The sequence below is a fragment of the Cygnus olor genome, chromosome 23 (genome assembly GCF_009769625.2).
Source record: "Cygnus olor isolate bCygOlo1 chromosome 23, bCygOlo1.pri.v2, whole genome shotgun sequence".
In the NCBI taxonomy this organism is placed as follows: Eukaryota; Metazoa; Chordata; class Aves; order Anseriformes; family Anatidae; genus Cygnus; species Cygnus olor.
Genome location: NC_049191.1, coordinates 6,706,442 through 6,734,303, shown reverse-complemented (window position 1 = coordinate 6,734,303; position 27,862 = coordinate 6,706,442). Strand labels below are relative to the sequence as shown.

The 27,862-nt window shown below is 66.4% G+C and overlaps 1 protein-coding gene across 1 annotated transcript; it reads left to right on the top strand.

Annotated features, from left to right (window-relative positions):
• Positions 1-834: 834 nt before the first annotated feature.
• Positions 835-27,862, top strand: FOXO6 (forkhead box O6). Its single transcript, XM_040535035.1, has 2 exons — positions 835-1,296; positions 25,610-27,862. Exons 1-2 carry the CDS (start codon positions 853-855, stop codon positions 27,020-27,022), a joined length of 1,857 nt encoding a protein of 618 aa, XP_040390969.1. The 5' UTR covers positions 835-852; the 3' UTR covers positions 27,023-27,862.

Below are 27,862 nucleotides of genomic sequence, written 5' to 3'. Positions count from 1 at the left end.
GGGGGGCGGCGGGGGGCACCACGTGGGGCGGTGGGGCCGGGGGGGGGGCGGGGGCGGGGGCGGCACCGGGACGGCGGCGGGGCAGGGACGGGCGCGGGCACAGGGAGCCGGGCCGGCCCCGCCCCGCCCTCCCCCCGCCCCCCCCCGGGCCCTCCCCCTGTGTCACGGCGGCGCCCGCATTCGCGGCGGAGCTGAGCGCCGAGCTCCGGGAGCGGAGCGCCGGGCACGGAGCACCGAGCGGGGCCGCCCCAGCATGTGGCCCGCCCGCCCCGTGGCGGCAGCGCGGCGGCGGCGGCGGCGGGCAGGTGCGCGGCCGGTGCGCGGCCGCTGAACCGGGGACCGGGGGCGGGGGGACACCGGAGCCGCCGCCCGCCGCCGCCGCCGCCCTCGCCCGGCCCCGCCGCCTGACCCGATGGACGCGGCGGCGCCCGCAGCCGCCCCGGGAAGCGCCGCTCCGGAGCCGCCCCGTGGCTGTTGAAGCCCCGTCTGGCCCCGGGCTGGCGGCCCCCGAGGAATATGCGGCGCCCCCCCCGGCCCGCCGCCCCCGTTAACCGCCCGTTCCCCAGCGCCGAGCCGGTCGCTGCCGCCCGGTAGAGCCCGCACGGACTCGGTGCCTTCCCGCACCCGGACCGGTGCCCCCGCCCCCGCCCCCGTCCCCGTCCCCGTCTCCCCCCGCCCCGGAGCCCTTTCCGCGCTCCTCTCCCTCTTTTTTTTTTTTTTTTTTTAATTTTTTTTAATTTTTATTTTTTTTAAAGATTTTTTTTTTTAAATTTTTGGGTGGAAACCGACCGTAACTGCTGGTGGGGCGGGGGGTGGGGGGAGCGCAGCGCCGGAGGTGGAGAGGGGGGGACCATGGAAGAAAAGCTCCAGGCGCATCAGGTGGAGATCGACCCGGATTTCGAGCCGCAGAGCCGGCCCCGCTCCTGCACCTGGCCGCTCCCGCACCCCGACTTCACGGCGGAGGACGAGGATGGGGCCGCGGCGGGGCCCCCCCCGACGCTGGCGGCCGGCGGAGCCGAGGGCACCGAGAACGCGGCGGCGGCCCCGGCGGAGCGCAGAGCAGCAGCCGCCGCCGCCGCCCCGCCGCCGCCCGGTGCGGACGTTGGACAGCTCCGCAAGGCCAAGACGTCCCGCAGGAACGCCTGGGGGAACCTCTCGTACGCCGACCTCATCACCAAAGCCATCGAGAGCTCCCCGGAGAAGCGCCTCACCCTCTCGCAGATCTACGACTGGATGGTGCGATACGTCCCCTACTTTAAGGATAAAGGAGACAGCAACAGCTCCGCCGGATGGAAGGTACCCGCGCCCCCCCCCCCCCCCCCCCGCCCCGCCGACCGACTTTGCCCCGCTCCCGGAGCCCCCCCACCCCCCCGCCGGTGCTCGGTGGCCCCGCGGCCGGTCGGGTTGCGGGGAGGGGAGCGGTGCGTGGCCCGGCTCCGTGCGCCTCGTCGCCGCCTCGCCGGCTGCGCTCGGGCCGGTGGCGGGACAGAGCCGGGGCGCCCCGCTCCTCCCCGCCGAGGGGACGTCGGCACCGGGGCGAGGGGCGACCCCACCGTCCCCCTGCACCGGGAGCTCCGGGGGGGGACGGCTCTGGGATGGTGGCCGGCAGCGCTGGTGGTGCTGGGGGCTCCCAGCCTGCTCCCAGCCCACCGGGGTGTGCAGCACGCAGGGTCCCCTGGTGTCCCCGGGCAGGTGTCCCCAGGCTGCCACGCACCCCAAGTGTGGCTGCACGGGGGCTGCGTCCCCTGCCCCTCGCAGCCCCCGCGGCTCCACGCTCACGTCCCCTGGCCCCGCTCCGGTCGGCGTGTGCGAGCCTCCCTCCCCTGGCTGTGCCACACCGGAGCCAGCCGAGGGCACTGGAGGCTGGGGGGGCTGCCCTGACCCCCCACCCCCCGCCACGCTGCCGCTCTCCGGTTCCGCTCTGGAGAGGGGGAGAGATCGCCTGTGTCCAGATGGTGTCAGTAAAAAGGAGACGGTTTCTCTTAAGCCCTCCCCTAAGCCCTGTCACCTCCAGTGTGATTAGTGTGTAACGAGGCTCGGGGGCTCTAATGCTGCCCTGCTGCGCTGGTGGGCTGACCTCGTGCCGGCACCGCGTGCCCCCGTCCCCTGTAGGTGGCCCAGCCTGGCTCGGCTGCTCGGGGGGCTCTTTTGGGTGCAAACAGGGCCCTTTTGGGGGCAGCGAGGCCGGATGCTGTCTGTCTGTGCCACCTGCAGCTGGGCTGTGGGAGCTGGTGGTGCAGGTGGAGGCTGTGCTCGTGCTGGGTGTGCAGGGGCAGCGGTCCCGGAGCAGCCGTGTCCCCGTCCCGGAGCAGTGATGTCCCTGTCCTGCGCTGTTGGGACCTGTGGAGGAGGCAGGAGCAGGCGCCGGTCCTGTGGGTCTCCTCCAACCTGTGCCTCTGGCGAGACCTGCATGGCCTCAGGCACGTGTGGGGGGAGCTGGGTGTCCCCAGGGCTCCCACCCATTGGGGACAGCGCGGGGACACGCACTGAGCGGGCCCAGGGGGCACGGCGAGATGCTCGCTGTGGCTCTGGGCTGGTGGCTGGGAGTGCTGGGTGTGCTGGGGGCTCCCGGCAGCAGCTTCGGTCACTGGGGTGTGGAGCATGTGGGGGTCCCCTGGGTGTCCCCAAAAGGCAGCGCAGGGAGCAGGACGAGGGGACGGGGCCGCGTGTGGCAACAAGTTTGTGTGCTGAGCCGTGGATAGGGACGGGGACGCGTGTGCCTCTCGGGGCTGGTGCTGGCACACGGGAGGTGGGAAGTGCCATCGAGCAGAGACTGGCAAAGCCCTCCCTGTCCTTTGTCACTGGGGCTCAAGCCACCCACAGAGGGGTGACCGGTGTCCTCTCTGGGTGTGCCGGGGCTCAGACAGGGCCACGAGGGGACGGTGGCGCTGCGTGGGTGTGTTGGTGTGGGTGCGCGAGGCGGTGGGGGCTGCCTGTCCGGGGCTGCCCGTCCCGTGCCCACCGGCACTAGCTCTGACTTTTGGCCTCTGAGCAAGGACGGGCTTTGCAGGCAGTACCCTCGTGGTGTGGCCTCACCCCCTGCCAGCTGTTACCCGGCTGTCCTCTCGCTCATCCCACCAGCACTGCCGGCACCCCAGCCATCGGCCTCCCCTGGGGAAGCCTCCAGCAGGGAGCGTGTGGGAGCAACGCCGGGCGCCCAGCTCTGTCCCTTGTCCCCCCGCGCCCTTCCTGGTGTACCCTGTCCCATGGGGCAGGGATGGCAGCTGGGCTGTTTGATGTCCGGTGCCAACCGAGCCGCTCGTCCTGCGCGGGGCATCGTGGCTTTAGTGCGGGGGCTGCGTCGGCCGAAGGGGCTGCGTGGGTGCGCCGGGGGGGCTGAATGGGCGGCCCCGCACTGCAGAACTGTGGTGGTGTCAGGGCACGGTGGTGGTTTGGCTCTTGGGGCTGGGCGTGTGTGGGGACCTGGGGCTGTGCTCCCGGTGTGTGATGTGCCCAAGGGAGGAGCTGTGTGCTGGGGTGGCTCTGCAGGACGGGGACCTGGCGCTCTCCAACTCGTCCTGAGGAGCCCCATCGCCAGCCAGAGCGGCTCTGTGGTGCCTCTGCCGCTGTCCCCCTGCTGCCCCCCGCTGCTCTGTGGTGCTGCCTTCCTTGTCCTGGCACTGGAGCAGTGTGCAGGGACCCCCTCACTTGGTTGTCACTGCCTTGGACACCGTTGTGCCGGGGGTTAAGCACCTGTGTCCCTGCTGGCTGTGTCCTGCCCAGGGCAGGCCGGCAGCTCGGTGAAGCCGCAGGAGCACCTGCAGCGCTGGGCAGTCAATTTTGTAGTAACGAGCTGCTCAAAGCTTATTAAACAGCCCCTGGAGATGCCACGTCCCTCCTGCCCCAGGCCTGGGAGAAGCATCGCAGATTTAAAGCGTTTCATTACTGAGCACAGTGGCATCAGAGGGGGGTCTCGGGTAATGGGCTGCTTCTTTAATTAGCTCCTTCGCAGCCTCCCCATGCTGGGGAGAGCAGATCGTGGAGGTCGGAGAGGCAGGCCAAGGACTTGGCTTCCCTGCGGGGTCTTGGGTTGGGCTCTGCCACCAGGACTCCATCCCACATCCAGCCGGCCATGGGGACGCTGCATCCGCACCCAGCGGAGGTGTCTGCTGTGTCCATCGGGGCCGCGCTCCCCCAGGCTGGTTCCGTACCTCGGAGGGGAAGGATGCCAGCGCAGGGCGTGTTTTGGGGTTTTACAGTGAGGTAAACTGAGGCACAGCACCTAAAAGCTTGGCTGTGCTCAGCAGCGGGACCAGGGCCCTATGGGGCAGGGGTGCTCCGGCCCCGTGGAGGATCCCAGGGCTCCGGGTTCCGCAGCGGCTGGGCTGGCGCCGCGGGCACGTGCACCGGGAGCTGCTGCTGCTGCTTCCCGATGCAGGGCAGCAGGCGCCCGTGACTGACAGTTCTGCTTAATTAGGGAGTTGTTATTTTATCAATTCCAAAGCGCTTGAAGTTTTCTGCTCCAGCTCACGCTTTCCACTTGTTAATGGGAAACCAACACCCTCCGTCAAAAAGGCAGCGGCACGGATGCATTTTAAAGGTTCTGCTCGCTCCGGTTTGACATCCAAAATATAACAATCAAGCAATCAGCTGGTGGATGCCTGTTTGATGCGGCTCTGACAGCGCTGCAAACCTTAATTTCCCAGCCCTCCCCTCCACCTCCTCCTCCCGTACGGCGCTGGGGCTGCAGCGTGACGGCGGGCAGGGGCATGGGGACACGGGGTCCTGGTGGCCTGGGGGAGCACGGGGCCTCTGCAGAGACCCCCAGTGCTGCTGTCCCCATCGTGGGGCACAATGGGTATGAAATGGGGAGAAAAAGGAGTGGAAAAGGCGTTTGGGTGTGAGGATGGCCCAGAGGCCCTGTGCTGTGGGGTCAGGGCATGCAGGGGGCTCGTGGTCCTCGGCTCCTGGTCCCTTCCTCTCCATAGCGCCCATAGCTCCCTTGTAGCCCCCACAGTGGGGACAGGGCCAGGCTCCCCCTGACAGATGGGGGACCCCAGACCCTTTGGGCATCCCAGGGGTGCAGCGGGGGCTCCTTGCCCGTCCCTGTCCCCAGCTCGGCGGCTCGCTCAGTCCCGAGCCACGGTGACACGCTCCCGTGCACCATGGTGCGTGCCAGGGGCATGGCCACGAGGGATCCCCCAGGATCTGCTTCTCCTTCGCACCTTGCTCTTCTATCGCGTTCTGGAGATTTTCATCTTCCTTCCCTTTCTTAATTTTTTTTTTTAATTTTTTTCCCCCTCTCTTCTGGAATCGCTTTTCATGCAGCGCTAACTGCTGAAGTAACACAAACCTGCTAAATGGTCCGGCTTTATGATAGCATAAAAATGATACTACAGCAGTGAGTGGGGCTTTATTAAACCCAAGGGAAAGGCTCCAAATGAACAGCTTGCTCCGCTCTTAGCTTTCCCCCCCCCCACCTTATTTTTAATAACCGCTGGAATATAAACTACAGTTAAGATCCTGTGGAGTAGACGAGCACTTGCAGCCCGGCGCCCGCTGTCTGTCTGTCCGTCTGTCCGTCCCCACGTGCGTGTCCTTGCGTGCATCCCTCCCTCCCGCTCACCGTCCGCAGCCTGGTGCCGTGACGTGAGTGCCAGATTCCTGGGCTGGGAAACGAATTTCCTGGTGCTTGGCTTTTGTACTTAAAAGGCCTCGTAAATATTTTGTGTGGACGCCGTGCCCCAGCGGAGCGGGCTGGAGCTGCGGGAGCTCCTCGGCCCTGGGGGGGCCTGGGCAGGGTGCTGCCACCAAAGCTTTGCTTTGGACGCTTTGCTAAAAACCCAGGGGATTTCCGTGGCAGCCTCTTCCCTACAGTGTGTGGAGGCAGGGGCAGGACTCGCGCGCTGGCCCCGATCCCTTGGTGCAGTTTTTGGCTGGAGGGCTCTGTGTCGCACCTATTGCCATGCACGGGGGCACCCCCAGCCCCACGCTGACCTCTCCATCCCCGCTGTCATCCCCTGGTTCTGCTGCCTCCCTCGGCTCACACGTGGCCATGGGGATGCTCGGGAGCCAGGCACGGCTCTGCTGGGGTCTCCCCGCCTGCATTACTTTTAATTAGCCAGACGCTGCACGCCAGCTCTGCTCTCCTGCTGAAGGTGCCTGATTAGTGCCGAGGTGAAAGGCACTTTGGGTTACGGAAGGACACTCGGAGAGGCTTGCCTGTCTGCCGCTGAAGCTCATTTTGGACAGCATCTGTTCATTATTATGTGCTGCCTTGGCCGCCCGCCAGCAAGGAGAACTGAAAGCACGGCACAAAGATTGCTTTCACCCGCCGGGGGGGCGGAGGCGGCCAGCGCTGGGAGGGGGCGCGGCGGTGGCGTGGGTGCCGGGTGGGGACCCCTGGAGCAGGCTGGTCCCTTCCCTGCCCAGCCCCGGGGTGTCCCGAGCTGCCCCCAGTTGTGGTCTGGCCCGGGGTGTCCGGGCCCTTGGGGTGGCCACAGTGGGGCTGAGCAGTGGGGTCTGTAGGGGTGGCTTTTTCCAGAGTCCCCGCCACCTCCAGCGCTTTGTTCCCACTGTGCGAGGGACGCAGCAGCTCCCGGGGCTGTGGGACAGAGGAGGTGTCCCAGGGGTGCTGGCAGTGGGGACACACGCAGTGATGCAGGATGGGTGCTTGGTTTTGCTGCCTGGGCTCCAGCATGGCCAGGGCACAGTGAGCGATTCTGCGGGGAGCCCGCGGCATCTGCACGTGCTTGAGCACACACGCAGGGGCTCAGCTTGCACGCCCTCCCTTGCACACCCGTGTGTGTGCACATGTGGTGCACATGCAGCCCCGCTGTCCCCTGGCCACGCGTGTGCACGTGCACAGGGCTCACCACGTGCGCTCCCATGTGCGTGCATGCCTGCATGTTGCAGTCAGGCACGCGTCGTGCGTGCAAGGGCAGCGTGGCGAAGGACTGGGAGGGCACCCCCGGAGCCCGGCCCCCTGGGATTTGGGGTTGTCGGGAGCGTCCCCGTGTCCCCGGGGGACAGGGAGGGGTTGGGGCCTCGCTGCCGGGTGGCGGAGGCCGGGCTGCTCTCTGAAGTCACGGCTGCGCCTCGGCGGGCGTGGGGAGCTGAGCTGGGAGCCGAGAAGCCACCTTTGGTTTGCTGGGAAGAAAAAAATGGGGGGGGGGGGGGGTGAAGAAAGAAAAGAAAGGCGAGGGTTGTTCGAAGCCGCCTGCCACCTGGCGCAGTGCCAGCCCGGGGACGCTCCGGAGCAGACATGCCAAGCTGTAATTGCAGACAGGCTCATTTCGAGAGACGAGACGGTTATTTTTAACTCGCGTTAAGGTAATGCACTGATCTCCAGCCTGCTGGTTCAAAAGTTCAGCCCCACTGTGTCCCCCCCCCAGCTCGCCCACCCCTCACCGCTGCCCCCAGGCCGGGGGCTCCTGGAGAGCGTGGCCCTGTCCTGGAGCATGGCCAGGCCCCCCCGTGCCCCCCAGGGCAGCCTCCGCCCTGCCTCCGGAACCTGGCTCCAGCCCTGCGAGCAGAGGAGGTGGCTGCAGCCCCGGGTGCACGTGGGTGCAGGGGAGCACCCAGCGGTGCCGTCCCGGGTATCCCCAGGCCGTCAGGGTGGTGCAAGGATGCTGGTGACCGTCCCCATCTGTGGGGTCCCCCCAGGCTCGTGGCGTGTCCTCGTGGTGGAGGCTGGGCCTCCGGGCCGGCCGCCGAGCCCGATGCGCCCGGTGCCGCGAGTTGGTTCGCAGCGGGATCTGCGTGCTGCGGTGCTGGAAACTCATTGGTGGTGGGGCAGCATGAGAAAGAGGCACTGGGATTTTTAATTCAGATCTTTTTTATTATTATTTCACCTTAAAATGTATCACAAAGTGCCAAGGGGGCTGCTCCTCTGCTGGGGAGCCGAGCTGTCACTGGCGGCAGGGCAGGGAGCGCAGGGACGAGGCTGGCACCTGCTCCCCGAGCCCCTGACCAGAGCATTGGAAAGCAGAGCAGAAACCCCCCACGGGGTACCAGCGAGACGAGAGCTGCAATTAGCGCTTCGCCTCCCTTCAGCCTCCCCTGCCAGGGGCTCAGCCACAAGGAGCCGGTGCGAATGGAAGCTCGGGGTGCTCCCGAGCGGGAGCAGCCTGTCTGTCCGTCTGTCCCCGAACGCCCTCGCTCTCTCCTTGCCCCGATTCATGCTGTCAGCAGTTTGCGAGCTGTCCCGGAGCTCCCCGTGGCTCTGAGATCCTTTTGTCCTTGGCCATCGCGTGGCCGGGATCGCGGCTGCCGGACGTGGCTGCTTTCGGGTTTTTGGCAGAGCACGGTCCGAGGGGACCCAGGGGGAGCTGGGACCTGCTGGGCCGGGAATGCCAAAATCCGGCGTTTCCCGTGTGCTGCACGGAGTTCTGCCGCTCTCCAGGGCTCGGTGCTGGCCCACGTGGCTGTGCTCTGGCCGCCGGGGCCGATAAATCAGGGGGAATTGCTCGGTGCGTCGGCGGGGAGTCGCGGGCTGTTGGTAATAAGTTCAAGCAGGATGGCACCGGGGCTGCTCCTGGGCTGTGACCTGGACAGGACACATCCTGGCTCAGCGCACGGCCAGCCCCACGGGGGATAGTGCACTTCCACACGTCCACGTGTGCAGATCGGGGCCATGCGGGGACCGTCAGCTGCATCCAGCATCCGCTGCTGCTGCACTGTCGAGGCCTCGAGCATCCCTGGTGCGGGGCCGCCCGGCTGCTCTCGGGTCCGGGTGTTTTTGGTGCCGCGTCCCCGGCCGCCAGTGCTGCGCTTCGGCCCCAGGTGCAGGGCGTGTGCGGAGAAGCAGGCAGGGAATTAACAGGCTCGAGCAGCGACAGGCTCATAAATTTGGATTTTATTTTTTTTTTTCCTGAGTCTGTCAAACCTATGTCTGTCCCAGGGATGTAAGACAGCGTTTTATTGCTGCCTGCTTGATGGTTGTTCCCTTCTCCTCCGCTGCCATGATTTATCTCTGCACTTTGCGCTGATTGGATTAGAAGTTTAAATGCTAAGGGTGCATAACAATATATTTTTCTTATTAATATTAAAAAATCATTATTGGATTTTTTATAGTTCTGTTTTGAATTGAATCCCCTTGCTTGATTTATTCTCTCTCCCAGAGTAGAATTTAATGCTAATAGGAACAATCATTGCTTTGTTTTGAATCTTTGACTGTTTGGAAAACTTTCCCTGCAAAGGGAAATTACAGCATTATTAAGAGTCCATTAAAACAGGGTTTGCCCATTCCTGGCTATTACCTGCGAGCTGGAAAGAAAACAAAAAAAAAAAAAAGCAAAGACAAAGAGTCTCTTCTGTAGGGCTTTCTGCTTATACCCGTTCCCTAGGTGTAACACAATTATCACGTCAATTATTGTAATCAGCTCTATTATGTTGCAGGTATTAATTGCAGGTCCCATCGGTTAGGTTTCTTGTGGGATGCCAGGCCGTGGACACGCACACATCACAGCTGAGCCTGACCCGTCCGCGTTGACCTGGGCACGGGCGGCGCAGGTGGGCTCGGCCGGTTCCGCGGGGCACGGGGTGGCACGGGGACGGCAGTGGCCGGCTGCCTGCTGGTTTGTAGACTTTTAAGAGAAACGGGAGAAGCGCGGCAGCAGCCCCGTCCGATGCTTTTTGCCGCGGTGCCGACGGGCAGCGGGTGCTGTAGCAGCACGGCGGGGAAGCTGAGCCCTCAGGGCTGTGAAGTGGCACTGGAACCCTGTGCCCCAAAGCCTGTGCCCCAGACTGTGCACCCCGCGTGCTTTATCCTGTGTCCCACATTCTGCACCCCAAACCCTGCATCCTGCACCTCAGAGGCTGCAGCTGCAGTCCCACTCCCTGCACCCCGAACCCTGCTCCGTGCACCCTGCATGCTTCATCTTGCATCGTGCAGCCCTATCCTGCACCCTTCATCTTGCATTGTGCACCCTGTACCCCAAACCCAGGACCCAGAACCCTGCACCCCACACTCTGCACCCCACCTGCCCAGCCCCACAACCAGACATTGCCCCTTGCAAACCTGTACCCACGCCCCTTGTGCAACCCGTACCTTGAACCCCCCAGTACAGCCTACTCCCTAAACCCACACACCCAGAAACCCACCTGTGCTCACTGGGCACCCCGAACCCGCACCCCACCACTCTCCTACCCCTACCCAGCACACCCTACACCTGCAGCTCATCTCCCACCACCTGCTCCTGCCTGCCCTGAGCCCTGTTCTCCCAGTGCAGGGGGTGCTGAAGGGGACAGTGGGGACCTCAGGACGTGCCTGGGATGCTGTGGTTGCACAGGATCACTGCAGGGTGCATCAGCTGGGGGCGAGCTCCTGTCCCCCCGTGCCTGCTGGATCCCGCGCCCCATCACTCCTGGCCCGGACCGTGCCCAGGGGCCTGGGGGTGCGGTGCTACCCCCAGGGTGTGACAGGGTCCCCAACACCCCTGCCCACAGCCCCCGTGTGTGCGACATGTTTGGAGACCATGGGGGGCCCCGTGCTGTGGGGATGCTGCTGCCGCTCCAGCTCACCCCGCGCTCTCACGGCGCGCTGCCAGGCCTGCAGAAGAGTTTTTCCACCGCTGTGGCAAACGCGGGCAGCAGAACAGAAGCCCTCAGTGTAATGAGAAGATGCCAGACGGGTGCGTCAGAGCCGGGGCTGCTCGGGGCGAACCCAGCCCCGCCATGCGCCCTCCCTGACCCGCGGTGGGGGCAGCCCCCAGCCCTCCTGCGGCGCTGCCTGGAGGGGGGCCAGCCCCACGGGGCCAGGCTGCCGTCACCCCACGTGCAGGGGCGTCCCCTGCCCTGTGCCGATGCAGCCCCGATGCAGGCGCCGTGTCCTCAGGCGTCCTCCCCGCTCTCTCGGCCAGGCAGCGTGGGGATGCTGGCGTTGGGCTCTGCTCACCACCCCTGCATTATTTCGTGGCTGCCCCGCTCTTGTTTTTGCTCTGTGATGGAGCCCAAGCCCACCATTGAGGAGTGGCTGCGTGGGGCAGCTGCTGCCCAGGGCCCTGTGCTGGTTGTGGGGCCATGGGGGGGATGGCAGCGGTGGGGGGCTGAGGACAGAGGCATGTGGGGGTCCCCGGGGTGCGCAGTGCGGTCCTGGCTGTGTCCCAGCACGTGGTCTGGCCCTGGTCCCACTTCTGCTTGTGGCGTCTCAGAGGAAGGGGGGACTGGATTTGGGCACCCCAGTGCAGGGTGCAGGGCAGGGGGATGCGGGTCTGGGTTTGGGGGTTTGGGGAGATGTGGGTCCTGCACCAACTGGTGTGGGTCACACCGTGGGAAGCCTGGGGTGCGGCACCAAGCAACGTGGGGTGCAGGGCTGGGAAGCATGGGGTGCTGCTGCTGCCATGGGGAGGTGAGGGGCAGCGATGGCCTCGGGCCCCGGGTGCTGTCCCCTGCCCCCTGCCCTCCCCGCAGCACGAATCCTGCTCCTGCCTGCCTGAGCGAGCAGGACCAGGGGGCTCCTGTAATTATGGTGCGCTCTGAATAATTCATGGCCGTTCCCAACAAAGCCTCTCCCTGCCCCAGCTCCCCCCACGCCTCCTGGCAAGCGCCGGCTGGGGCCAGGGGGTGCTGTGAAGGGCGGTGAGGTGGGAACGATGTCCCCAGGCTGTCTCCATCCCGGAGAGGTCCCCGTGGTTGTCCCCTCCCCTACCTTCCTTCTTGGCACGGTGCTGGTGACAGTCCCCGGGGTGACCGGCACAGGGACTGGGCTCTTTGGGGGTCTTGGCGCAAGCACTGAGTGCCCTGAGCCGCCCCTGCAGGGCCAGGTTTACCCTGGGGGGAGGCTGGGGCCGAATTTTGGCTGCAGGGCTGGGGGGGCTCCTGGCACGAGCATCTGCGAGGCTGGGAGCCGCCAGGGGTTAAATGAAATAAAGCCGGTGTGAAACTTTTGGCTCGGGAGCTGCAGGCAGAAAGTGCATTTGTAGCCGCAAGTGGCCGCCTTGAAGACAATCCAGATCTGTCTGGGAGCCGTCTGCTGCTAAAACCCTTTGATCCACTTACTCCTCCCCGGGGAGCTCCCTGCAGCGCTGCTGCTAATGCCCCCGTGGCGACAGGGGCTTAGCTGCCAGACGGCTGCAGGAAAGCCCCCCCCTGCCAGGGGGGCGGCAGCAGCAAAATGGGGAGAGAGGGGCTTCGGGGGGCAGGAGGGATGCCTCCAGGCTGTCTGCCCCACTGCGAGGCTCGGTGAGGATGCTCAGTGCCGGGCCCACGGAGGTTTTGCTGTGATGTGAGCTGAGCGTGTCCTTGTACCTCCTGCGGCGGCGTGCACCGGGGTGCTCCCAGGGGTGTGGGTCCTCTTCACCACCTCTGCACACCCCGGGCCCGTGGGGCAGCTGTGCCCCCGTGTTTGGGCTTTATCCCACGGGGTTTGTGCCTGGCCTCACTGTGCCCAGCTGGCAAACACAGGGATGGGGGCGTGGAGCTGGGTTTTGAGCCAGCTGGGGACCCTTTGCTGGTGGGGAGCCTTTTCCGAATAGGAAAAGCAAATTTGGGTCAAATTTGGCCCATTTGAAAAAAAAAAAGAAAAAAAAAAGAGAGAGAGAGAGAGAGAAAAGTGGCAAAGGGCAGAAAGGAGGCAGCCCCTGCGGGGTTAGGTGGGATGTGGGTGGTTTGGGGCCACGCTTTGATTTGACTTTAGGAAGCGTGCAGAGAGCGTGGAGCTGCACCAGCTGCTGTGCATGACCTTGCGTCGCACCTCCGTGGGTCTGGGGCCTCGCAGGGTGCACCCGGCCTCCCGCCGGGCCCCGCTGCGGGCGGGCGACTTTTGGATGGACCCAGGGGGCCTGGAGCAGGATGAGGCCGTGGGCAGGAGCAGGGGCTGTCTGGGGCTGCAGCTGCTGGGCTCCGGCACGGCGCGGTGCTGCCCGCGGTTTCGGAGATGCTGAGCGTCCCCGGCGGCAGCACCTCCGCCCCGAGCCTCGGAAAAGGGACGGAGCGGCCGGGGATGGTGGCGGGGGGCAGGCGGCGGGGGGCCGGAGGTGTGAAAGGAGGCGACGGCGGAGCGAACAAAGGCTGCATTGAGCCCCGGCGCTTGGCCGCCCCGCCGGCAGCGGAGCAGGAGGCTGGCCAGGAAAAACAGGGCCGGGAGCGGGGAGCACATCGTGTCCCTGGCTGGGGCCGCCACAGCCCTCGGTACATTCTGTAGTGGAGGAAGCTGGCGCGGGGACGCGCTGCCTCGCCGGCCAGCCCCGCGCATCTGACCCTGGCAGGGCCACGGGTGCTGCACCCTCCGACCACGCTAATTGTCTGCTTAACGAGCCCCCTGAGGCCGGCCGGACCCCTTCTCCCGCCCGCGCTGGGGGGCCGCAGGCTCCTCGCTTCTGGGTCACTGCAGGGGGGGGGGTGGGGGGGCGGCTCGCAGACAGCGAGCGGGCGCCGTGCCCAGGAATTCGAGGATGGTTTGCAGGCTGCTCTGCCCAGGCAGCAGCGTCTAATTCAATTAGAGCTCGGTGTCACGCAGCCGGGAGGCCGGCAGCGCGTGGGAGCGGGTGGGGGCCCCCGCGGGGATGGAGCCCGACTGAAGGGCTGCCAGGTCCCCCCGGAGACGCACGGATGTCACCGGGCTCCCCCCCAGCCCCCAGGGTTCAGGGTCCCTGTGTTTCCCCCTGGCCAATCCCTGGTGTGCGCTGGGCAGGAGAAAGTGGGTGGCATCGCCCTGGTGGCAGCTGCCTCCCCGCAGTGCTGGGGTGGTTCCCAGGGCTTCCCCCCTTATCCCAGCCTCGTCTTCCTCCTCCTCACTGCCCTCTCCTCTCCAGCCCCCAGCCTGCACTCCCCAGCTCCAGCCCAGGCCCCACAACTCCCCCCAAGCCCTATTGCAGCACTCACCCCACTCCTGCCCCACCACACAGAACCCTAAAACCAAAATTAGCGACCACGAGGGCTGGATGGGGCTGAAACCCGCATGGTTCTGCCTCTCCCTGCACCCCGGGGCCTGCTTGCCCCTCGTGGCCCCGTTCTGGTTCCTCCCGTCCCTTTGCCAGGCGTTTTGTCACCCCTGGTGCTGGTTCGCAGGCGGGCTGTGCCAAACAGAGGCCGGGCAGGTTTTTGGGGTATTGTGCTCTGCAGAGCCCCGTCTGCACCGGGAACAGCCCCGAGGGCGCTGGCTTCTCCAGGTGCCCTGGGCGAGGGGGACCTGGCCCCACTGCAGCACCCACGGTGGGGCTCGGGGCGGCCCCGTGGGGCTGGGACAGGGCCAGCAGCTCGGGCGGGCTCCGGCTGATGCAATTCTTGCCGTGGCAGGTAGCGCTGCCGAGCTCCCGCGGGAGTGGCAGGAGGGGGATTGTTGTGCTCCTGTTGCTCTGCAGCATCCCGCGGGGATGCTGCCGCCTGCCCAGGTGTGTCCGCATCCTGCTCGCGCTGCTGATGTTGCTGGTTCACCCCGGAGGGGAATTTGGGGGGCTCCGCTGGGGGAGCAGGGGCTGTGCACACCTCTTCCCCTGCCCCTTCTGTTTTGCTGCGTCCCTGTGTGGCAGCGAGTGCAGCCCAGAGACTTCCCCGTGGATTTCTTGTCACCCTGTAGCACCTGGGGGGTGACACCCTGCCTGGGGGGGTGACGCATCCCCGCCGGGGACATGCAGCTGGGGTTTACAGCTGGGAAAGTTTGGGGCATCTGGGGAAATCTCGGGGTGTTCCCGGCACTTCTGAGCCCTGGGAGGGAAAAGCAGTGGCTGGGATCAGTCCGGGCGTGCTGAGGGGGGAGCAAAGCCCCCGGCCGGGCGCTGCGGGATGCGCTGGTGCCGGGGGGCTTCGTGCAGGGGGACTCCCCTGCCACCCTCAGGTACCCGCGGGATGTCGCCGGCCCCGCCGTTTCCCTGGCAACAGCGATGGCATCCCGAGCACCTCGAGCAGAGTTCCCCTGCATCCCGCGATGTCATCAGCCGTTGCCCGGGTAACCCAGCATCCGCAGCCGGGCGGGCGCGGGGAGCACCCGGCGCGGCCGCCCCAAAGCGGGGCCAGGGCCGAGGGGCGAGGGCCGTGACCGGGCTGTGGCCGTGGGGCCCGTGGGTGGCCGTGGCCATGTGGTGGGGACAGGCTGGCAGGCCCCGGGGTTGTGTTTTCGGGACCCACGGGGGAAGATGAGGCACGTGGCCCGGCAGCGGCTCTGCCTCGTGCTTGGGAGCCCGGCGGCTTGGAGCTGGAAGGGGAGAGGCGGCTCGGGGACGTGGTGCCCACCCCGTGTCCTATCCCGTGTCTCATCCCATCACTGCTGGGCTTGTGGGGTCGGTGTTCCTAAATGGTGAAAAGCCAGAAGAGGCTGAAAAAAGGGGTCTGGGTCAATGGCAATTCCCTTTTGTGACCACCGGTGTTCGCCTGCTTGCAGCCAGGTCCGGAGCAGCAGCCTCAGGGAGGGCACTGGTGCAGCTCCAGCCCCAGTGGCAACCCCCCCCCCCCCCCAGAGCCCCAGGCTGGTTGTACTGGGAGGAAACCGGAGCCTGTGGCGCTGCCCCCCCCTTATGCGGGGCACCTGCACAATAAATGTCGCTGGTCCCCGCTCTCATGGGGACACAGGGGGGGTGGGGGGCCGTGAGCCCCCCGCCTGCCCCGGGCTCGGCGGCTGATGTGCACGGGGGAGGCCCCCCTCACTGTGAGTAAGCGCGGGCTGGCGAGACCCCGGCGCGAGGAACTGGGGGGGGCGGCGGGGGGGGCCGCAATTAGCAGGTGCGAGGCAAGCTGCTGCCGGCGGGGCAGCTGAGTCACCGCACCGCACCGCCGGCTGCACGCCTGTGCACGCGCACGTGGGCGAGGGGGGGGGCCGGGTGGGGAGGGGCTGCATGGTGGTGGTGGTGGTGGGGGGGGTGCCACGCGGGGGTCTCACCAGGGGCACACGTGCGTGGGGTGACGCGGTGACGTCCCGCTGCCAGCCGGTGACATCCCCAGCACCGGGGGTGGCCTCCCTCCTCCCCAGGGCTGGCGGGGCCGCAGCGTCCCCAGCGCCCCGTGGTCCCATGGTGGCCTTGACCCGCCGAGGTGACATTGACCCACCGAGCGTGTCGCCTGTCTTGGCCCGGCAGGATGCTTGCAGCAAGGGGGCTCTGGTACCCCCCCGGTGTCGCCCCCTCTCCCAGCAGGGGCTGCGTGCGGCTAGGAGACGCTCGATGTCCTTCGGGTCCCTGCGGCACCGCGCTCTGTGACAGCCCACCCGTGCCGGCTTTGCCTCCCCTCCCCATTCTGCCTGTCCCGGGTGGGCTCTGTCGGTGGCACGTGACTTTGTGCCCCCCACATCCCATGCACCGGGGGTAGTGATGGGAAAAAGGGAGGTTTGGGGGGACGTCAGTTTGGGATTTTTTTTGGTGGTGGGTATCTGCGGTGCTGCGTGTGCCGGTGTGGGCGTGGGGCTGGCTGGCAGGGCTGATGTGGGGGCAGGCTGGTGCAGGTGGGGGGGAAACGGGGCAGATGGGGCCGTGCTGGGGGTGCCGGCTGCAGCGGGGCTGCTGGAGACATTTTGCCTCCAGCTTTTCCGCTGCTCTTTTCTGGAGCCCTGTCACCGGCTGGGGCCGCAGCCAGCCCGCAGGGTGCCGGGGCTGCGACCTGCAGCAGGCGGAGCTGGGCAGGGAGCGGGGACAGGAGGGGGGCCGTGGGGACAGAGCAGGGGGACCCAGCACCGCCACTGGCTGGGAGCTGCGCATGATTTTCACAGACATTTGTCAAATAGGGACCTCTTGCAGCATTTCGCATTTCTGCGCCGTGCAGCCAGGCCCCGTGCCAAATGTTCTCTCCTCTAGCCCAAAGGCTCGGCATCCCCAGCCCTCCCCTGCCCACCTACGGGGCTCAGACTTGCACAGATATCTGCTCTGGGCTCTTCAACAACCAGGTCAGTTTTACCAGAATAAAGCTGGGGCACAGAGCGTGCTTCACCAGGAGGGATCCAAGGCAGCGATGTCCCCGTGGCCCCAGCCACCCGCCTGGTCCCTGCCGGCCGCAGGCTGACGGTGATGGTGATCCCAGTGCTCCCAGTGCTCCCAGTGCTCCTAGCTTGCTGGCAATCCCTGCCGGCATGGCCAAACCATCCCCTTGCCTCCAGGACATCAGGGATGGTGCAGGAAGACATTGGGGATGGAGCAGGGTATTTGGGATGGAGCAAGGAGGACATCGGGGTTGGAGCAGGACGTTGGGAACGGTGCAGGGAGGACATCAGGGATGGAGCAGGAGGACATTTTGATGAAGAAGAAGAAGGAGGGTTTGGTTCCACAGGAGCAAGGACTTGCTGCTGCTCTGAGCATCCCCACCATGGGGGTCCCAGGGGGCCAAGGGGCCGTGGTGAGGCCGGGCAGATCCAGAGCAGGGCAGACTCCCTCCTGTGGGTCCTCGGGGACTTCTGTGCCCCGGTGCATGGCCCCGTGCCCAGCTTCCTGGGCTGCTTTTGGGCACAGTCCAGCTCTGGAGTAGATCACAGCCCAGAAAGCAGGAACACCGCATGGCTGGGTCCTGTGGTTCCCTTGGGAGAACCCCAAAAATGTTTTTTTTGTGGGGTTTTGCAGCTCCGTCCCCAGCCAGCTGTGCCCTGGTACCTGGCTGGGGGGGCAGCCAGTGGGGAGTTGAAACAGTACCTGAGGAAAAGGGAGCGTGGCTGCTTTAATTATTTGGCTGCGGTAAGAACTTGGTGTGGAGGAAATTGAACCCAGGGGAAAAAATACTGTAATTTCATGCAAAAATTACATGGCAGCTCCGTGTGATTTACTGCAGCTATTTTGGTGGCCAACTCTGGGGTGTAATTAGAGTATTACTGGATAAGTGGCTGATGGTGGAGAGGGTCTTTCCAAGGCGTCCCAGCCGGTGTGGCGCGATGGAGGGGTCCGGGCAGGCCGGGGCTGGGGCGCTGGCGGGGACGCAGCAGCTCCTGAGGGCTGGGAGCCTCCCTGCCTCCAGCGGGAGGCAGGCACCGTGTACGGCATCCCTGGTGGTGCCGGCGCCCTTGGGACCCCGGAGGGAGGCACCGGGGCTTCTCCAGCTCTGGGGAGTCTTGTTGCGGGGTGAAAGCACGGCTCTGTGTGTTGGGTCCCTTGGGGAGCGGTGCTGGTGGGATTTCCCAGCGCGTGGAATTTTTGGGGCGCCGTGGGAGGACGTGGTTTGCTCTGGGGCTGGCTCAGTGCTGCATGTGGGGCTGGGTGGGCAGCGCTGCCAGGGGGCTGCAAAGGGAGCGTGGCCTGACCCCGTGCCCACCCCATCACCTGCAGCCACCCCTGCTGCTCCTGCCCACCCCATGGCATCATCGTGGGATGGGGGCACATCAGAAGCAGGGGCGAACAGCGGGATCTGGCATGGGCTGGGCACCGCCGCCAGGTCGCAGCATCTGGCAGGGGCAGGCAGCACCAGCACACGGCTGGGGCTCGTCTGCCCCACAGCCCTCTCCCAGCACCCTGCCTTCCCCCCTTCCCTCCCTTGGCTCTGCGCTATGGGGCAGGGATGTGGGACTGATGGGGCTGGAGGCTGGCACCGGGCTGTATCCTGCGGGCACGGACCCACAGCCAGGGCTCAGCGACCCACCTGGGGGACCCAGCCCTGTGCCAGCCGCCCTGGGAGGCGAGTGCCACGTTCGTTATCCAAGTCTGTCCTGCGGTGATCTAATGAGCCCTTGGGGAGCAAGTGGGGCGGCCCCGAGGTGCTCGGGGATCGGAGGCAGCGCAGCAGCGCAGGATGGCAGTGGCGCAGGTTGCTCCCGCAGCGTGCACCCCAGCAGAGCCCGGCAGTGTGGGGGTGGTCCCAGCAGCATGGGGACTATTTTGGCCCCTTCTGACCTCAAAGCACCTGGGAGAGGCTGTGGCTGGTGGAGGAGGTGGCCCTGGGGAGGCCCTGGTGGGTTTTGGGTCTGTTCCGGGAGAAGCCCCAGGCGCTAGCCGAAGGAGGAGTGGAGCACACTGTGGGGTGGGCTGCGGGAGCTGCCCGGGGGGAGGGGGTAACCTCCTTGCTTGGACCCTTTGGGTGGCAGCCAGCGTGGGCTCAGCCTCCTTCGTGTCTGCTTTGGCTGAGGCTGGGTCTTCCCTGTCCCAGCCCCGTGCAGCTCCTGGGCAGCGCCGCCAGCCCCAGGGCACCCCCGCACCCATCCCCAGGCACCCCCAGCCCCACGTTTGGGCACCCAGGTGCTGCCTCCAGCATCACCTGGTGCTGTCCCCATGCACCTGGCCTCGTCCCCTGAGCCTCGTCCCCAACCGGGGAGGACGCTGGTGCTGTGCTTGTGCCCTCAGGGGCAGTGGGGAGAGGCTGTCCCACCGTGGGGGGCTCTCAGCGGTGGGGACGAGGCGGGGGCACGGGGAGGATGCTTTTTGGAGGGGGCACGGAGCGATGGCAGCTGGCTAAAATAAAATAAATCGGCTGCCATGGCGACGGACACACTCCCACTGCACAACTCGTAGCAACCAGCTGTTTGGCAGCGGCGGTAACCAGGGCCGGGAGAGGGATGCGCGGCCGCCCCGTGCCTGCCTCCCCTGCTGCAACCGCTGCCGCCATGAGGAGCCTCCCGAGGATGAGGCTGGCAGAGGCTGACCTGCCCCCTGCCACCCCCATGTCCCCTACGGGCAGCCCCGGTGTGTGGGGAGGGCCGAACCGAGCAGCCGTGTGCCATTTGTCCAGGGGTTCGGCACCCACCTGGGGGCTCTGGCCCCCACCTGAGGGGCCCAGCTTGTCCCCGCACTGCGTGTTGGCTGCGGCGCATGGAGGCTGCTGCTGGGGGCTGTGGGGCAAACGCTGGGCACGGGGGGCAATGGGGGGCAGGCGGGGGCCGTGGCTGGGTTTGTGTCAGTGCCTTTTCCTGCTGGTTTGAAAATAGCTGGGGCTGCTCATGGCCACGAGGGGAGGGAGGCACAGTGCCAGCCACGACGCTCAGGCCCTGCTGCTAGGCCCACAGGGGCACCGAGGGGGAGCGCCCGGCCATGGGGCAGCTCTGCGGGCATGGCGGGGCCGGGCTGGGGCTCAGACCCACGGCTGTGGGGCAGAGGTGGGGCAGGGCCCGCTCTGAGATCAACACGGGGGGCAGGGGGAGCAGCTGGCCTCCTCCTGGCTTTGGGGGCTTGGGGTGGGGCTGGCAGGGCCTGGCAGGGGGCGCGGTGCCGGTGTCCACCGGGAAACGGCGAGGTCAGTGTGGGGAACGCCGTGACCCCAGCATGGGGTGCGTGGGCTCTGCCCAGGCCCCCAGCCCCGCTCCTGCACCCCAAAGCATGGGGCAGGCCCGGAGCCAGCCTTTGCCCCACAGCAGCACCAATCTGTGGGGCTGGGCAGGGCCAGACCCCTGGCACCTGATCCCTGCTGGGCCTGGCCCAGCTCTGCCCCACCTGCGTGGGGCCTCCCCGAGCCCCAGCTGCCCCTCTGCCCCCCCCCAGGGGTGGTTAGCAGCCCCTAACGAGATGCCGGCCGGGCTTCGTCTGACAGCCTCGCGCTGCCTGTAACACAGGAGGCAGGCGAGGCCCAGCACCGGCCGTGCCGACAGCCTCCAGGCTGCCGCCGGCCTCCTCGCGTGCCAGCCACCTGCGACGGAGGGCTCGGGATGGCCGCGGCCCGTCACGCCTCTAATGGGCGCCTGGCTTAATTAGCAGCAGTCAGCCCGGCTCTGCTCAGCCGGTGCGCTGACCCGAATTCGCTCGCCTCCGCTCGGCAGCCGCCGGCGAGACCCCCCTGGTGGGCGGCTGCCCCCGCACGGTGTGGGGCTCCCCGGGGAGGCTGGCGGCCTCGCTCTGCCCCCCCAGTGCCCTTCCCGGGGGCGCCCGGCCCCCCCTGGGCCCCCCTGCCCTGCCCGGCTGCAGGAGCGGTGCTCGGGGGAAGGATGGGCTGGGGAGGGCGCTGGGTCCCCATGGGGGTGTTATGGGGCATTGCGGGGGGTGGCTGTAGGGTGCTGCAGAGACAGCTGTGGGGCACAGCTTGAGGTGCTGTGGGGCAGCATCGGGGGCTGGCTGTGTGGCTATGGGGCAGTTGGCAGGGGGTGCTATGGGGCAGTAGCGCCAGCTGCTATGGGGCAGCATGGGGCACAGGCAGCTGTGCTGCGTCCCACCAGCCGGGGGGCTGCCAGCTCCCAGCAGGTGGACACTGGGAGAATGGGGCAGAGGCTGGAAAATTCATTATGGAAGAAGGGAGCAGTGCCTCTGTCCAGGCTGGTGAGGGCAAGCCTCCACTGGGCTCCCTGCCTCCTGCAAGGAGTTGGTTGGGGTGGCACCGGGGGCATGAGACCCCCGTAAGCATCCCCACCCCAGCTGCTCCGTTCTCTGCCTCACCTCGCCCCGCTCCTGCCTCCCTCCTGCCGCCGGTGCTGCTGGCAGCTTGGGCAGGAGGCAAAGTTTGGGTTCCCCCACCCGTGGTGCCGCAGAGCCACCACCGGCGGTGACAGGGGTGGCGTCCCCGCTCCCTGCCGGCACCTGGCAGTGCTCGGTGGCGGGAGGTGCCGCGGGCACCAGGGGCGCTGCCACCCCCTGGCACGTGGCGCTGCCACACCGTGCCGCTGCCATCTGCTCGCCAGGCAGGCGTGGGCCGTGCGCGGAATGCGCTGCGGCGGTGCCAGGGCTGGTGGGCTGAGCGCAGGGGCCGTGCCCACGCTGGGACAGCGGGGGGCACGGTGACGTTGCCAGCAGGCAGTGGGGCTTGGCTGTCCCCAGGGGATGGTGGCAGGAGGTTGGTGGCTGCCCTGGGAATAACAGCATCTCAGTGCTGGTGCGTGTGGGCTGTGCTGTCGCCCGCGTGAGGACGATGTCTTGTGCTGCTGTCACCTGGCAGCGAGCGCCCTGTGCCACCTCCAGCCTCTCTGTCACCCCTGCGTGGCATCCCCCCAGGACAGGGCACCATCAAGGCTGTTGGCAGCCTCTGCCCCCGCAAATATTTCCTCCAATACTGGCAATTTTTGTGTGTGAGGAGTAAATAAGCATCAATTAACCCCCAGAGCCACACTCATGCTGCCGGAGAGCGGGCGGCAGAGTGCTCGTTAGTGGCCCTACACTGCTTCCTCCCGTTAGCCTGCGTGTGGGGCCCCGCCAGGCACCGGGCTCATTAGTGGGCTGCAGCTGCAGCCAGGGCAGATGTGGCCAGCGTGTGGGGCCACAGGAGGGTGCAGGACATGCAGGACAGGGACTGGATTTGGGGTTTTTGTGGTGTTGGGCTTTTGAGGTTTTGCTCAGAATGTCCCCAGTTGATGGATGGAAGGGTGGCAGGCCAAGGGATGGTGCTGGGGACAGCACGCAGGAGCAGGGAACGTGGCAGGGACAGGGCACGTGAGCATGTCGCAGATGAGCCCCAGTTTGCCTAAGCTCTTGGCGCAGAGAAACTCGCAGGTGGCTCCAGAGAGGTCCCTTGGATGCCTGCTTCCCAGCTCTCCGTCAGGGAAAGCGCCCAAAATCTGTGTGCTGCGGGTGGGTTGAGGCAGGGATGGGGCAGGGTGGGCATGATGGGGGGGGAGCAGGGGATCAGCGAGTTGGGGCCCTGCAGGGTGGGCACCCCAAACGACGTCGGATTCAGCCCTTCCCAGGGGCTTGGCACGGCCGTGGCATGGCTCGGGGTGCCGCAATGCAGCCGATGTCTCCGCTGGGTTTCCCAGGTGCTGATCACTGGCTTCCAGCGGCTCACTGCGGGGCAGGGGATGGGGGCACGGGGTGGCACCCTCGGCACTATGGGCCCTGCCTGGTGGTGCCTGCCCTGTGCCCAGCTGGGCCTTGTGCACTCCTGCTCTCGCTTGGGTTGCACTCGTGCCATGCCCCGTGCACCCCAATGGGATGTCAGCCTCCCACCCCCCCGCACCCCAAAGCTTGCAGCCCCCCAAGGCTGGAGGGGATGCAGGGCAGGCACAGGGGTGTGGGGAGCAGCTGGGTGCTGGGGGCCCTTGCAAGGGGAGTCCCTCCCAGGTCTCCCCCAGCCCCCCGGGTAGTGCCGGGCACGGCCCCCCGCAGGCAGCCCCCGGCCGGTCAAAAGGACGCGGGGAAAACGCTCCCAGCGCTGCCAGATGCAAATTGCCAGTCGAGTCACTCATCCAAACAATGGGGTCTGGCTAATCCTTTTACAATGGGACTAATTGCTAATCAGACCGATTTCACACTGCCTGTTCCCCTGACAATGAGGCTCGGCAGAGAAGGGGGCGAGGGTGCTCCAAGGGAGCCCCCGCCCCCCCCCCCGGCCCCAGACCAGGGCGCAGGGAGCAGCCGGGCTCGGGGCTCTGCGGCGCTGGGGAAGCCTCCGGCATCGCCCCCCCGGGGTGCATAGGGCTTGGGGCTGCCTGCAGCGTTTGGGCAGCGAGGTGCACAGCCCAGGGCACCTCCTGCCCCTTCAGGCTGCTGCCCGAGATGGTGGTGGGCTGCTGTGGCCGGGGGGAGCCCTGGCATGCTGCGGATGAGCTTTGGAGATGGGGGGTCCCTGTCGTCCGCCGTGAGGCTGTGAGGGGGGTACCTGCTGTCCATCGTGGGGCTGGGGGGTCCCTGCCCTCCGCCGTGGGGCTGTTGGGGGACAGGATGCTGAGCCTTGGCAAGGGGCATGAGGTGTTGGATGGTCTGGGGTGTGGTGGGCACATGTGGGGACAGGGAGGGGGCGCAGGCTGGACAGAGAGGTGATACAGGACTGCAGGACAAAGCAGGGCAGAGCGGTGCGGGAGGCACAGTGGGGTCCCTGCGAATGGCATCGGCCTTTGCGTGCACCCCCGCACCCTGCCAAAACCTGCCAGAGCCCCAGTATGCCCCAGGCAGGTACTGGCATGAAGGCTGCCAGCCCTGCAGGCTGCGATGTCCCCTGCACGTCCCTGCCCCGCTGAGCCCCATGTTTCGGGGCAGGCGATCAGGCCCGGGGCTGGGTGCCGTGGGTGGCAGTGGGGTGGCGGGGGCAGCGGGGTGGGTGCAGCAGCTCCCTGCCCGTGGGTGCAGCAGCTCCCTGCCCACCGCTGCTAATCAGCTCCTGCCTGCCCCTGCCCTGCGCCCTGCACCCAGGGCCCGGCGTGTCGGGGTGCTAATGAGGAGAGAGCCGGACTCGCTGCGCCTCACGCTTAATTGCTGCTGTCTTTTGGCTCGTAATGAAGCTCTGCTGCAGAAGAGGCAGCAGCCTCGCCTCTCCCCACGCCAGCCTCCTCCGTCCAGCCGGGTCCCTGCCTGATGCCAGCCTGGGCACGGGTGGTGCAGGTGCCCCCGGAGGTCCTGCCCCGAGCTGAGAGCGGGAGGCAGGCAGGAGCTGGGGAGTCCACCACGCTGACTCCCCCCACGCTGACTGTCCCCCGTAGCCAGCTGAGGAGAAGGCAAGGACCCCAGAAATTGGCCCCTGTCCCTGCTCTGTGCAGGGCAGCTGCCCTCAGCCGAGGGCTGCTGCATCACCTGCCTGGCAGGGCGGGAGCGGGGCCGTGCTGGGACCCCTGGGAGCACCCAGCCGGTCCTGCTCCCATGTCCCCATCCCCGAGTGTCCCTATCCTCGGGTGTCCCCATCCCCGGGTGTCCACACCTGAGTGCGAGGTGGCACTGCGGGGCAGAGCTGGCTGCTGGCTCTGCAAACCTGGTGACAGCCACGTGCTCCGCCTCGTTCCCCTGCAGTTTGCACTGCGGTGCGGTTACACGGAGGGGGGCTTGGGCCATCAGGTGTCCCCAGGGAGGGGCAGGGGGGGCAGGGGGGGCTCTCCCTGCTGCGCTCGCTTTGCTGCAGCTGGAGGTGCTGGTGGGTGGTGCGGGCAGACACCGCCGCTCCCAGCCTGTCCCCGAGCTGTCCCAGCCACTGCCTGCCCCCTCCCCAGCTGTGCGTGGGGCCATGCAGGAAGGGGTTAATGGCTAGCCCATACCTGCAGTTGCATTTTAAAGATGTGAAATTAAAGCCCGTAATTTATTCTCCCCACACACGAAGGAGCAATTAGTTCTAAACACGGCTTAATCAGTCAGCGCGAGATTGATTTCTGTAGACTTGGATTTGGTGGCTGCTGGCGAGGAGCCAGCCTGGGAGCAATCTCCAAATAAATGAAGTGCAGAGAAGTAAGCCATTACATAATATGATAGATGAGGCTGGAGCTCACTCGCCTCTTCATTAGTATTCCACTGTACGCTGGCGACGGCACCAAACTTTCTCCCCAGCACCTTGGTTCCTTCCCCCTCCACATCCCTCCATCCTCCTGGGGAAAGCAGGGAGCTGCAGTGGCTCCCCGGGGGCTGCAAAGATCAGCACATGTCCTTGGCCCCTCTCCTCCCCTGCCCGGCACTAGGAAGGCAGCTCCCCAGGACCACCCGACCCGTCACCCCGCGTGGTGCAGATGCGGGCAGAGCGTGCCCAGGGACGGCACTCCCTGCCAGCCCCGGGGGGATGAAGCTGGGCTTGCAGAGCCCCCTTGCTGTAGCACCAGTGCCTCTCACTGCTGGGAGTGGCCTTGGGCAGGGTGCAGGGGGCTGGCACCCAAAGACGTGCAGGTGGAGGGTGTCCCTCTGCTGATGGAGCTGGTGAGGCTGCAGGGTGCATGGTGGTGGGGACAGCAGGTGGCTGCTGCTGCTGCTGCTCCCCGTGGGCTGGGAGTGCTGCTGAGCTCTGTTGGGCACGTGGGCGGTGGGGATGGGAGGGATGGAGAAGAGTGGGATCCCCATGCAGACCTCACTGGCTTCAGTGCAGTGCGGGACCTGAATCTGCCCCTGCTGCAGCTGCCTCTGCCCCTCCGGCCCAGACAGACCCAGGGGATGGAGCCCACGTTCCCCACCCCCAGCTGCCCTTGCCCCCAGCCATGTCTGACCGCCCCCTCTGCTTGTTGTCCCCGCAGAACTCCATCCGGCACAACCTCTCCCTGCACACCCGCTTCATCCGCGTGCAGAACGAGGGCACGGGCAAGAGCTCCTGGTGGATGCTGAACCCCGAGGGCGGCAAGACGGGGAAGACGCCCCGGCGGCGGGCGGTCTCGATGGACAACAACAGCAAGTTCCTGCGCATCAAGGGGAAGGCCAGCAAGAAGAAGCAGCTGCAGGTGACGCAGGAGCGCGGGGAGGACAGCCCGTCCTCCCAGCAGGCCAAGTGGTCGGAGAGCCCCGCGTCCCACGCCAGCGACGAGTACGACGCCTGGGCGGACTTCAGGACGCGGGCCAACTCCTCGGCCAGCACGCTGAGCGGGCGCCTTTCGCCCATCATGTCCAACCACGAACCCGATGAGCTGGAGGAGGACGATGGCACGCCGTCCTCCCCGCTGATGTACCCCAGCCCCTCCAGCACCATGTCTCCTTCCCTGAGCGCCCGCTGCTCTGTGGAGCTGCCCCGGCTGACCGACCTGACCGGCACCATCAGCCTGAACGAGAGCCTCGGGGAGAGCTTGCTGGAGGACCTGCAGGACGGCTACAGCATGAGCCCTTCACAGCAGCTGCCCCCGGCCGCCCTGCGGCAGCGGAGCTCCAGCTTCACCTTCAACTCCAAGTGCTCCAGCATGGGGGCTGCCACCAACACGTACTGCGGGACCATCTACAGCCAGCCGGCCATGAGCCTCATGCGCCGCCTGCCCATGCAGACCATCCAGGAGAACAAGCAAGCCACCTTCTCGCCGGTCAGCTCCTACAGGAACGCCTCGCTGCAGGACCTGCTCTCCTCCATCTCCTACACGCACAAGGAGAGCATGGTCCCAGGGGACCTGCCCCTGCCGCAGGCCGGCCCCATGGTGCCGGCCCGTGGCCACAGACAGACCCCGCTGCTGTGCGGCGGCGGGGAGCAGGGCTTGTCCTCCTACCCGGCCCACTCGGCCTCGCTCATGAAGAGCAGCGCTTTGTACCACCCGTCACCAGCCAGCCACCACCCTGCGGTCAACACCAGTGCCTTAGCCAATCCTGTCAGCCTTATGAGCCTGCCCAGTGACACGTGCAGCATGACGGCCATGCCGCACCACGGGCACCTGCATTCCTACGCTACTAACCAAGGGGCACACATGAGCTTGCTGGATTCGCTGCAGGGCCCCTACCCGGGGGCCGTCCACCCCCCCGTGTTGGGCCAAGACAGGTTCCCAGCAGACCTGGACCTGGACATGTTCAATGGGAGCCTGGAGTGTGACGTGGAGTCCATCATCCTGAATGACTTCATGGACAGCGATGAGATGGACTTCAACTTCGACTCGGCGCTTCCGCCGCAGAACGCGCTCAACGTGCCCGCGCTGCCCGGGGGCCCGCAGCCCACGAACCAGAGCTGGGTGCCTGGGTGACGCCCACCCAGGCGCCCGCCACCGAGACGTCGCGAGGGGAACGCCGAGACAAACTTTTTTTTTTTTCCTTTCTCTTCTGCCTTTATTTGTTCAGATGGGCTAGAGCCATCGGGTCAAACTTGCGATGAAACACAAACCCTAGGGTCAAACGTTGAGATGGGGCAGGGCCCGGCCCCAGATGGGCATGGCGGCACCAGGGGACACGGGGCAGGCAGGAGTGGTAGAGCCAGGCGGTCCCAGGGCGGGCAGGGGAGCAGGGGGGGAAGCCCTCTCCAGGGGGTCCGAACGCCGGTGCCGGCTTGGCTCGGCCCTGTGCTGGAGGTCCTGGGGCTGGGTGGTGGAGCAGGGACAGCTGGTGGTGCAGGGACCTGCTCCGTGCGCGTCATGTTCCAGAAGGGGACCCTTTTCTCAGAGCCACCTTAGGAAGCAAGTCCTCCGAGTTGAAGTGTCAGGAGAAGGGAGCCTGCCCCAGGCCGGGGAGTTCATCACTCCCCAAACCCTTCTGGGGACCTGAGTGCAACCCGCGTGCCCAGGCCCCCTCCGCTGCTGCGCTTCTGGCAGGTTTGTCTACCGAGCAACACGAAGGGTTGGTGATGGAGGGAAGGGTGTGCAAGCTGCAGCAGCACATGTGCACTGTGCAAGCCAGAGGTCATGCTGTAGTGCCACAGTTACACTGCAGTGCCGCAGTCATGCTGCAATGCCATGGTCACGCTGTGATGCCGTGGTTGTGCTGCAGTGCCATGGCCATGCTGCATTGCCATGGTCACACTGCAGTGCCATGGTTGCGCTGCAGCTCTGTGGTCATGCTGCAGTGCTGTGGTGGTGCTGCAGTGCCACGAT

What these genes read in the sequence shown, in the direction of transcription:
- FOXO6 (XM_040535035.1), top strand. Translation starts at nt 853, where the DNA reads ATGGAAGAAAAGCTCCAGGCGCATCAGGTGGAGATCGACCCGGATTTC. An exon ending in ACAGCTCCGCCGGATGGAAG is followed by an intron (nt 1,297 to 25,609) that starts GTACCCGCGCCC and finishes TTGTCCCCGCAG; the next exon opens with AACTCCATCCGGCACAACCT.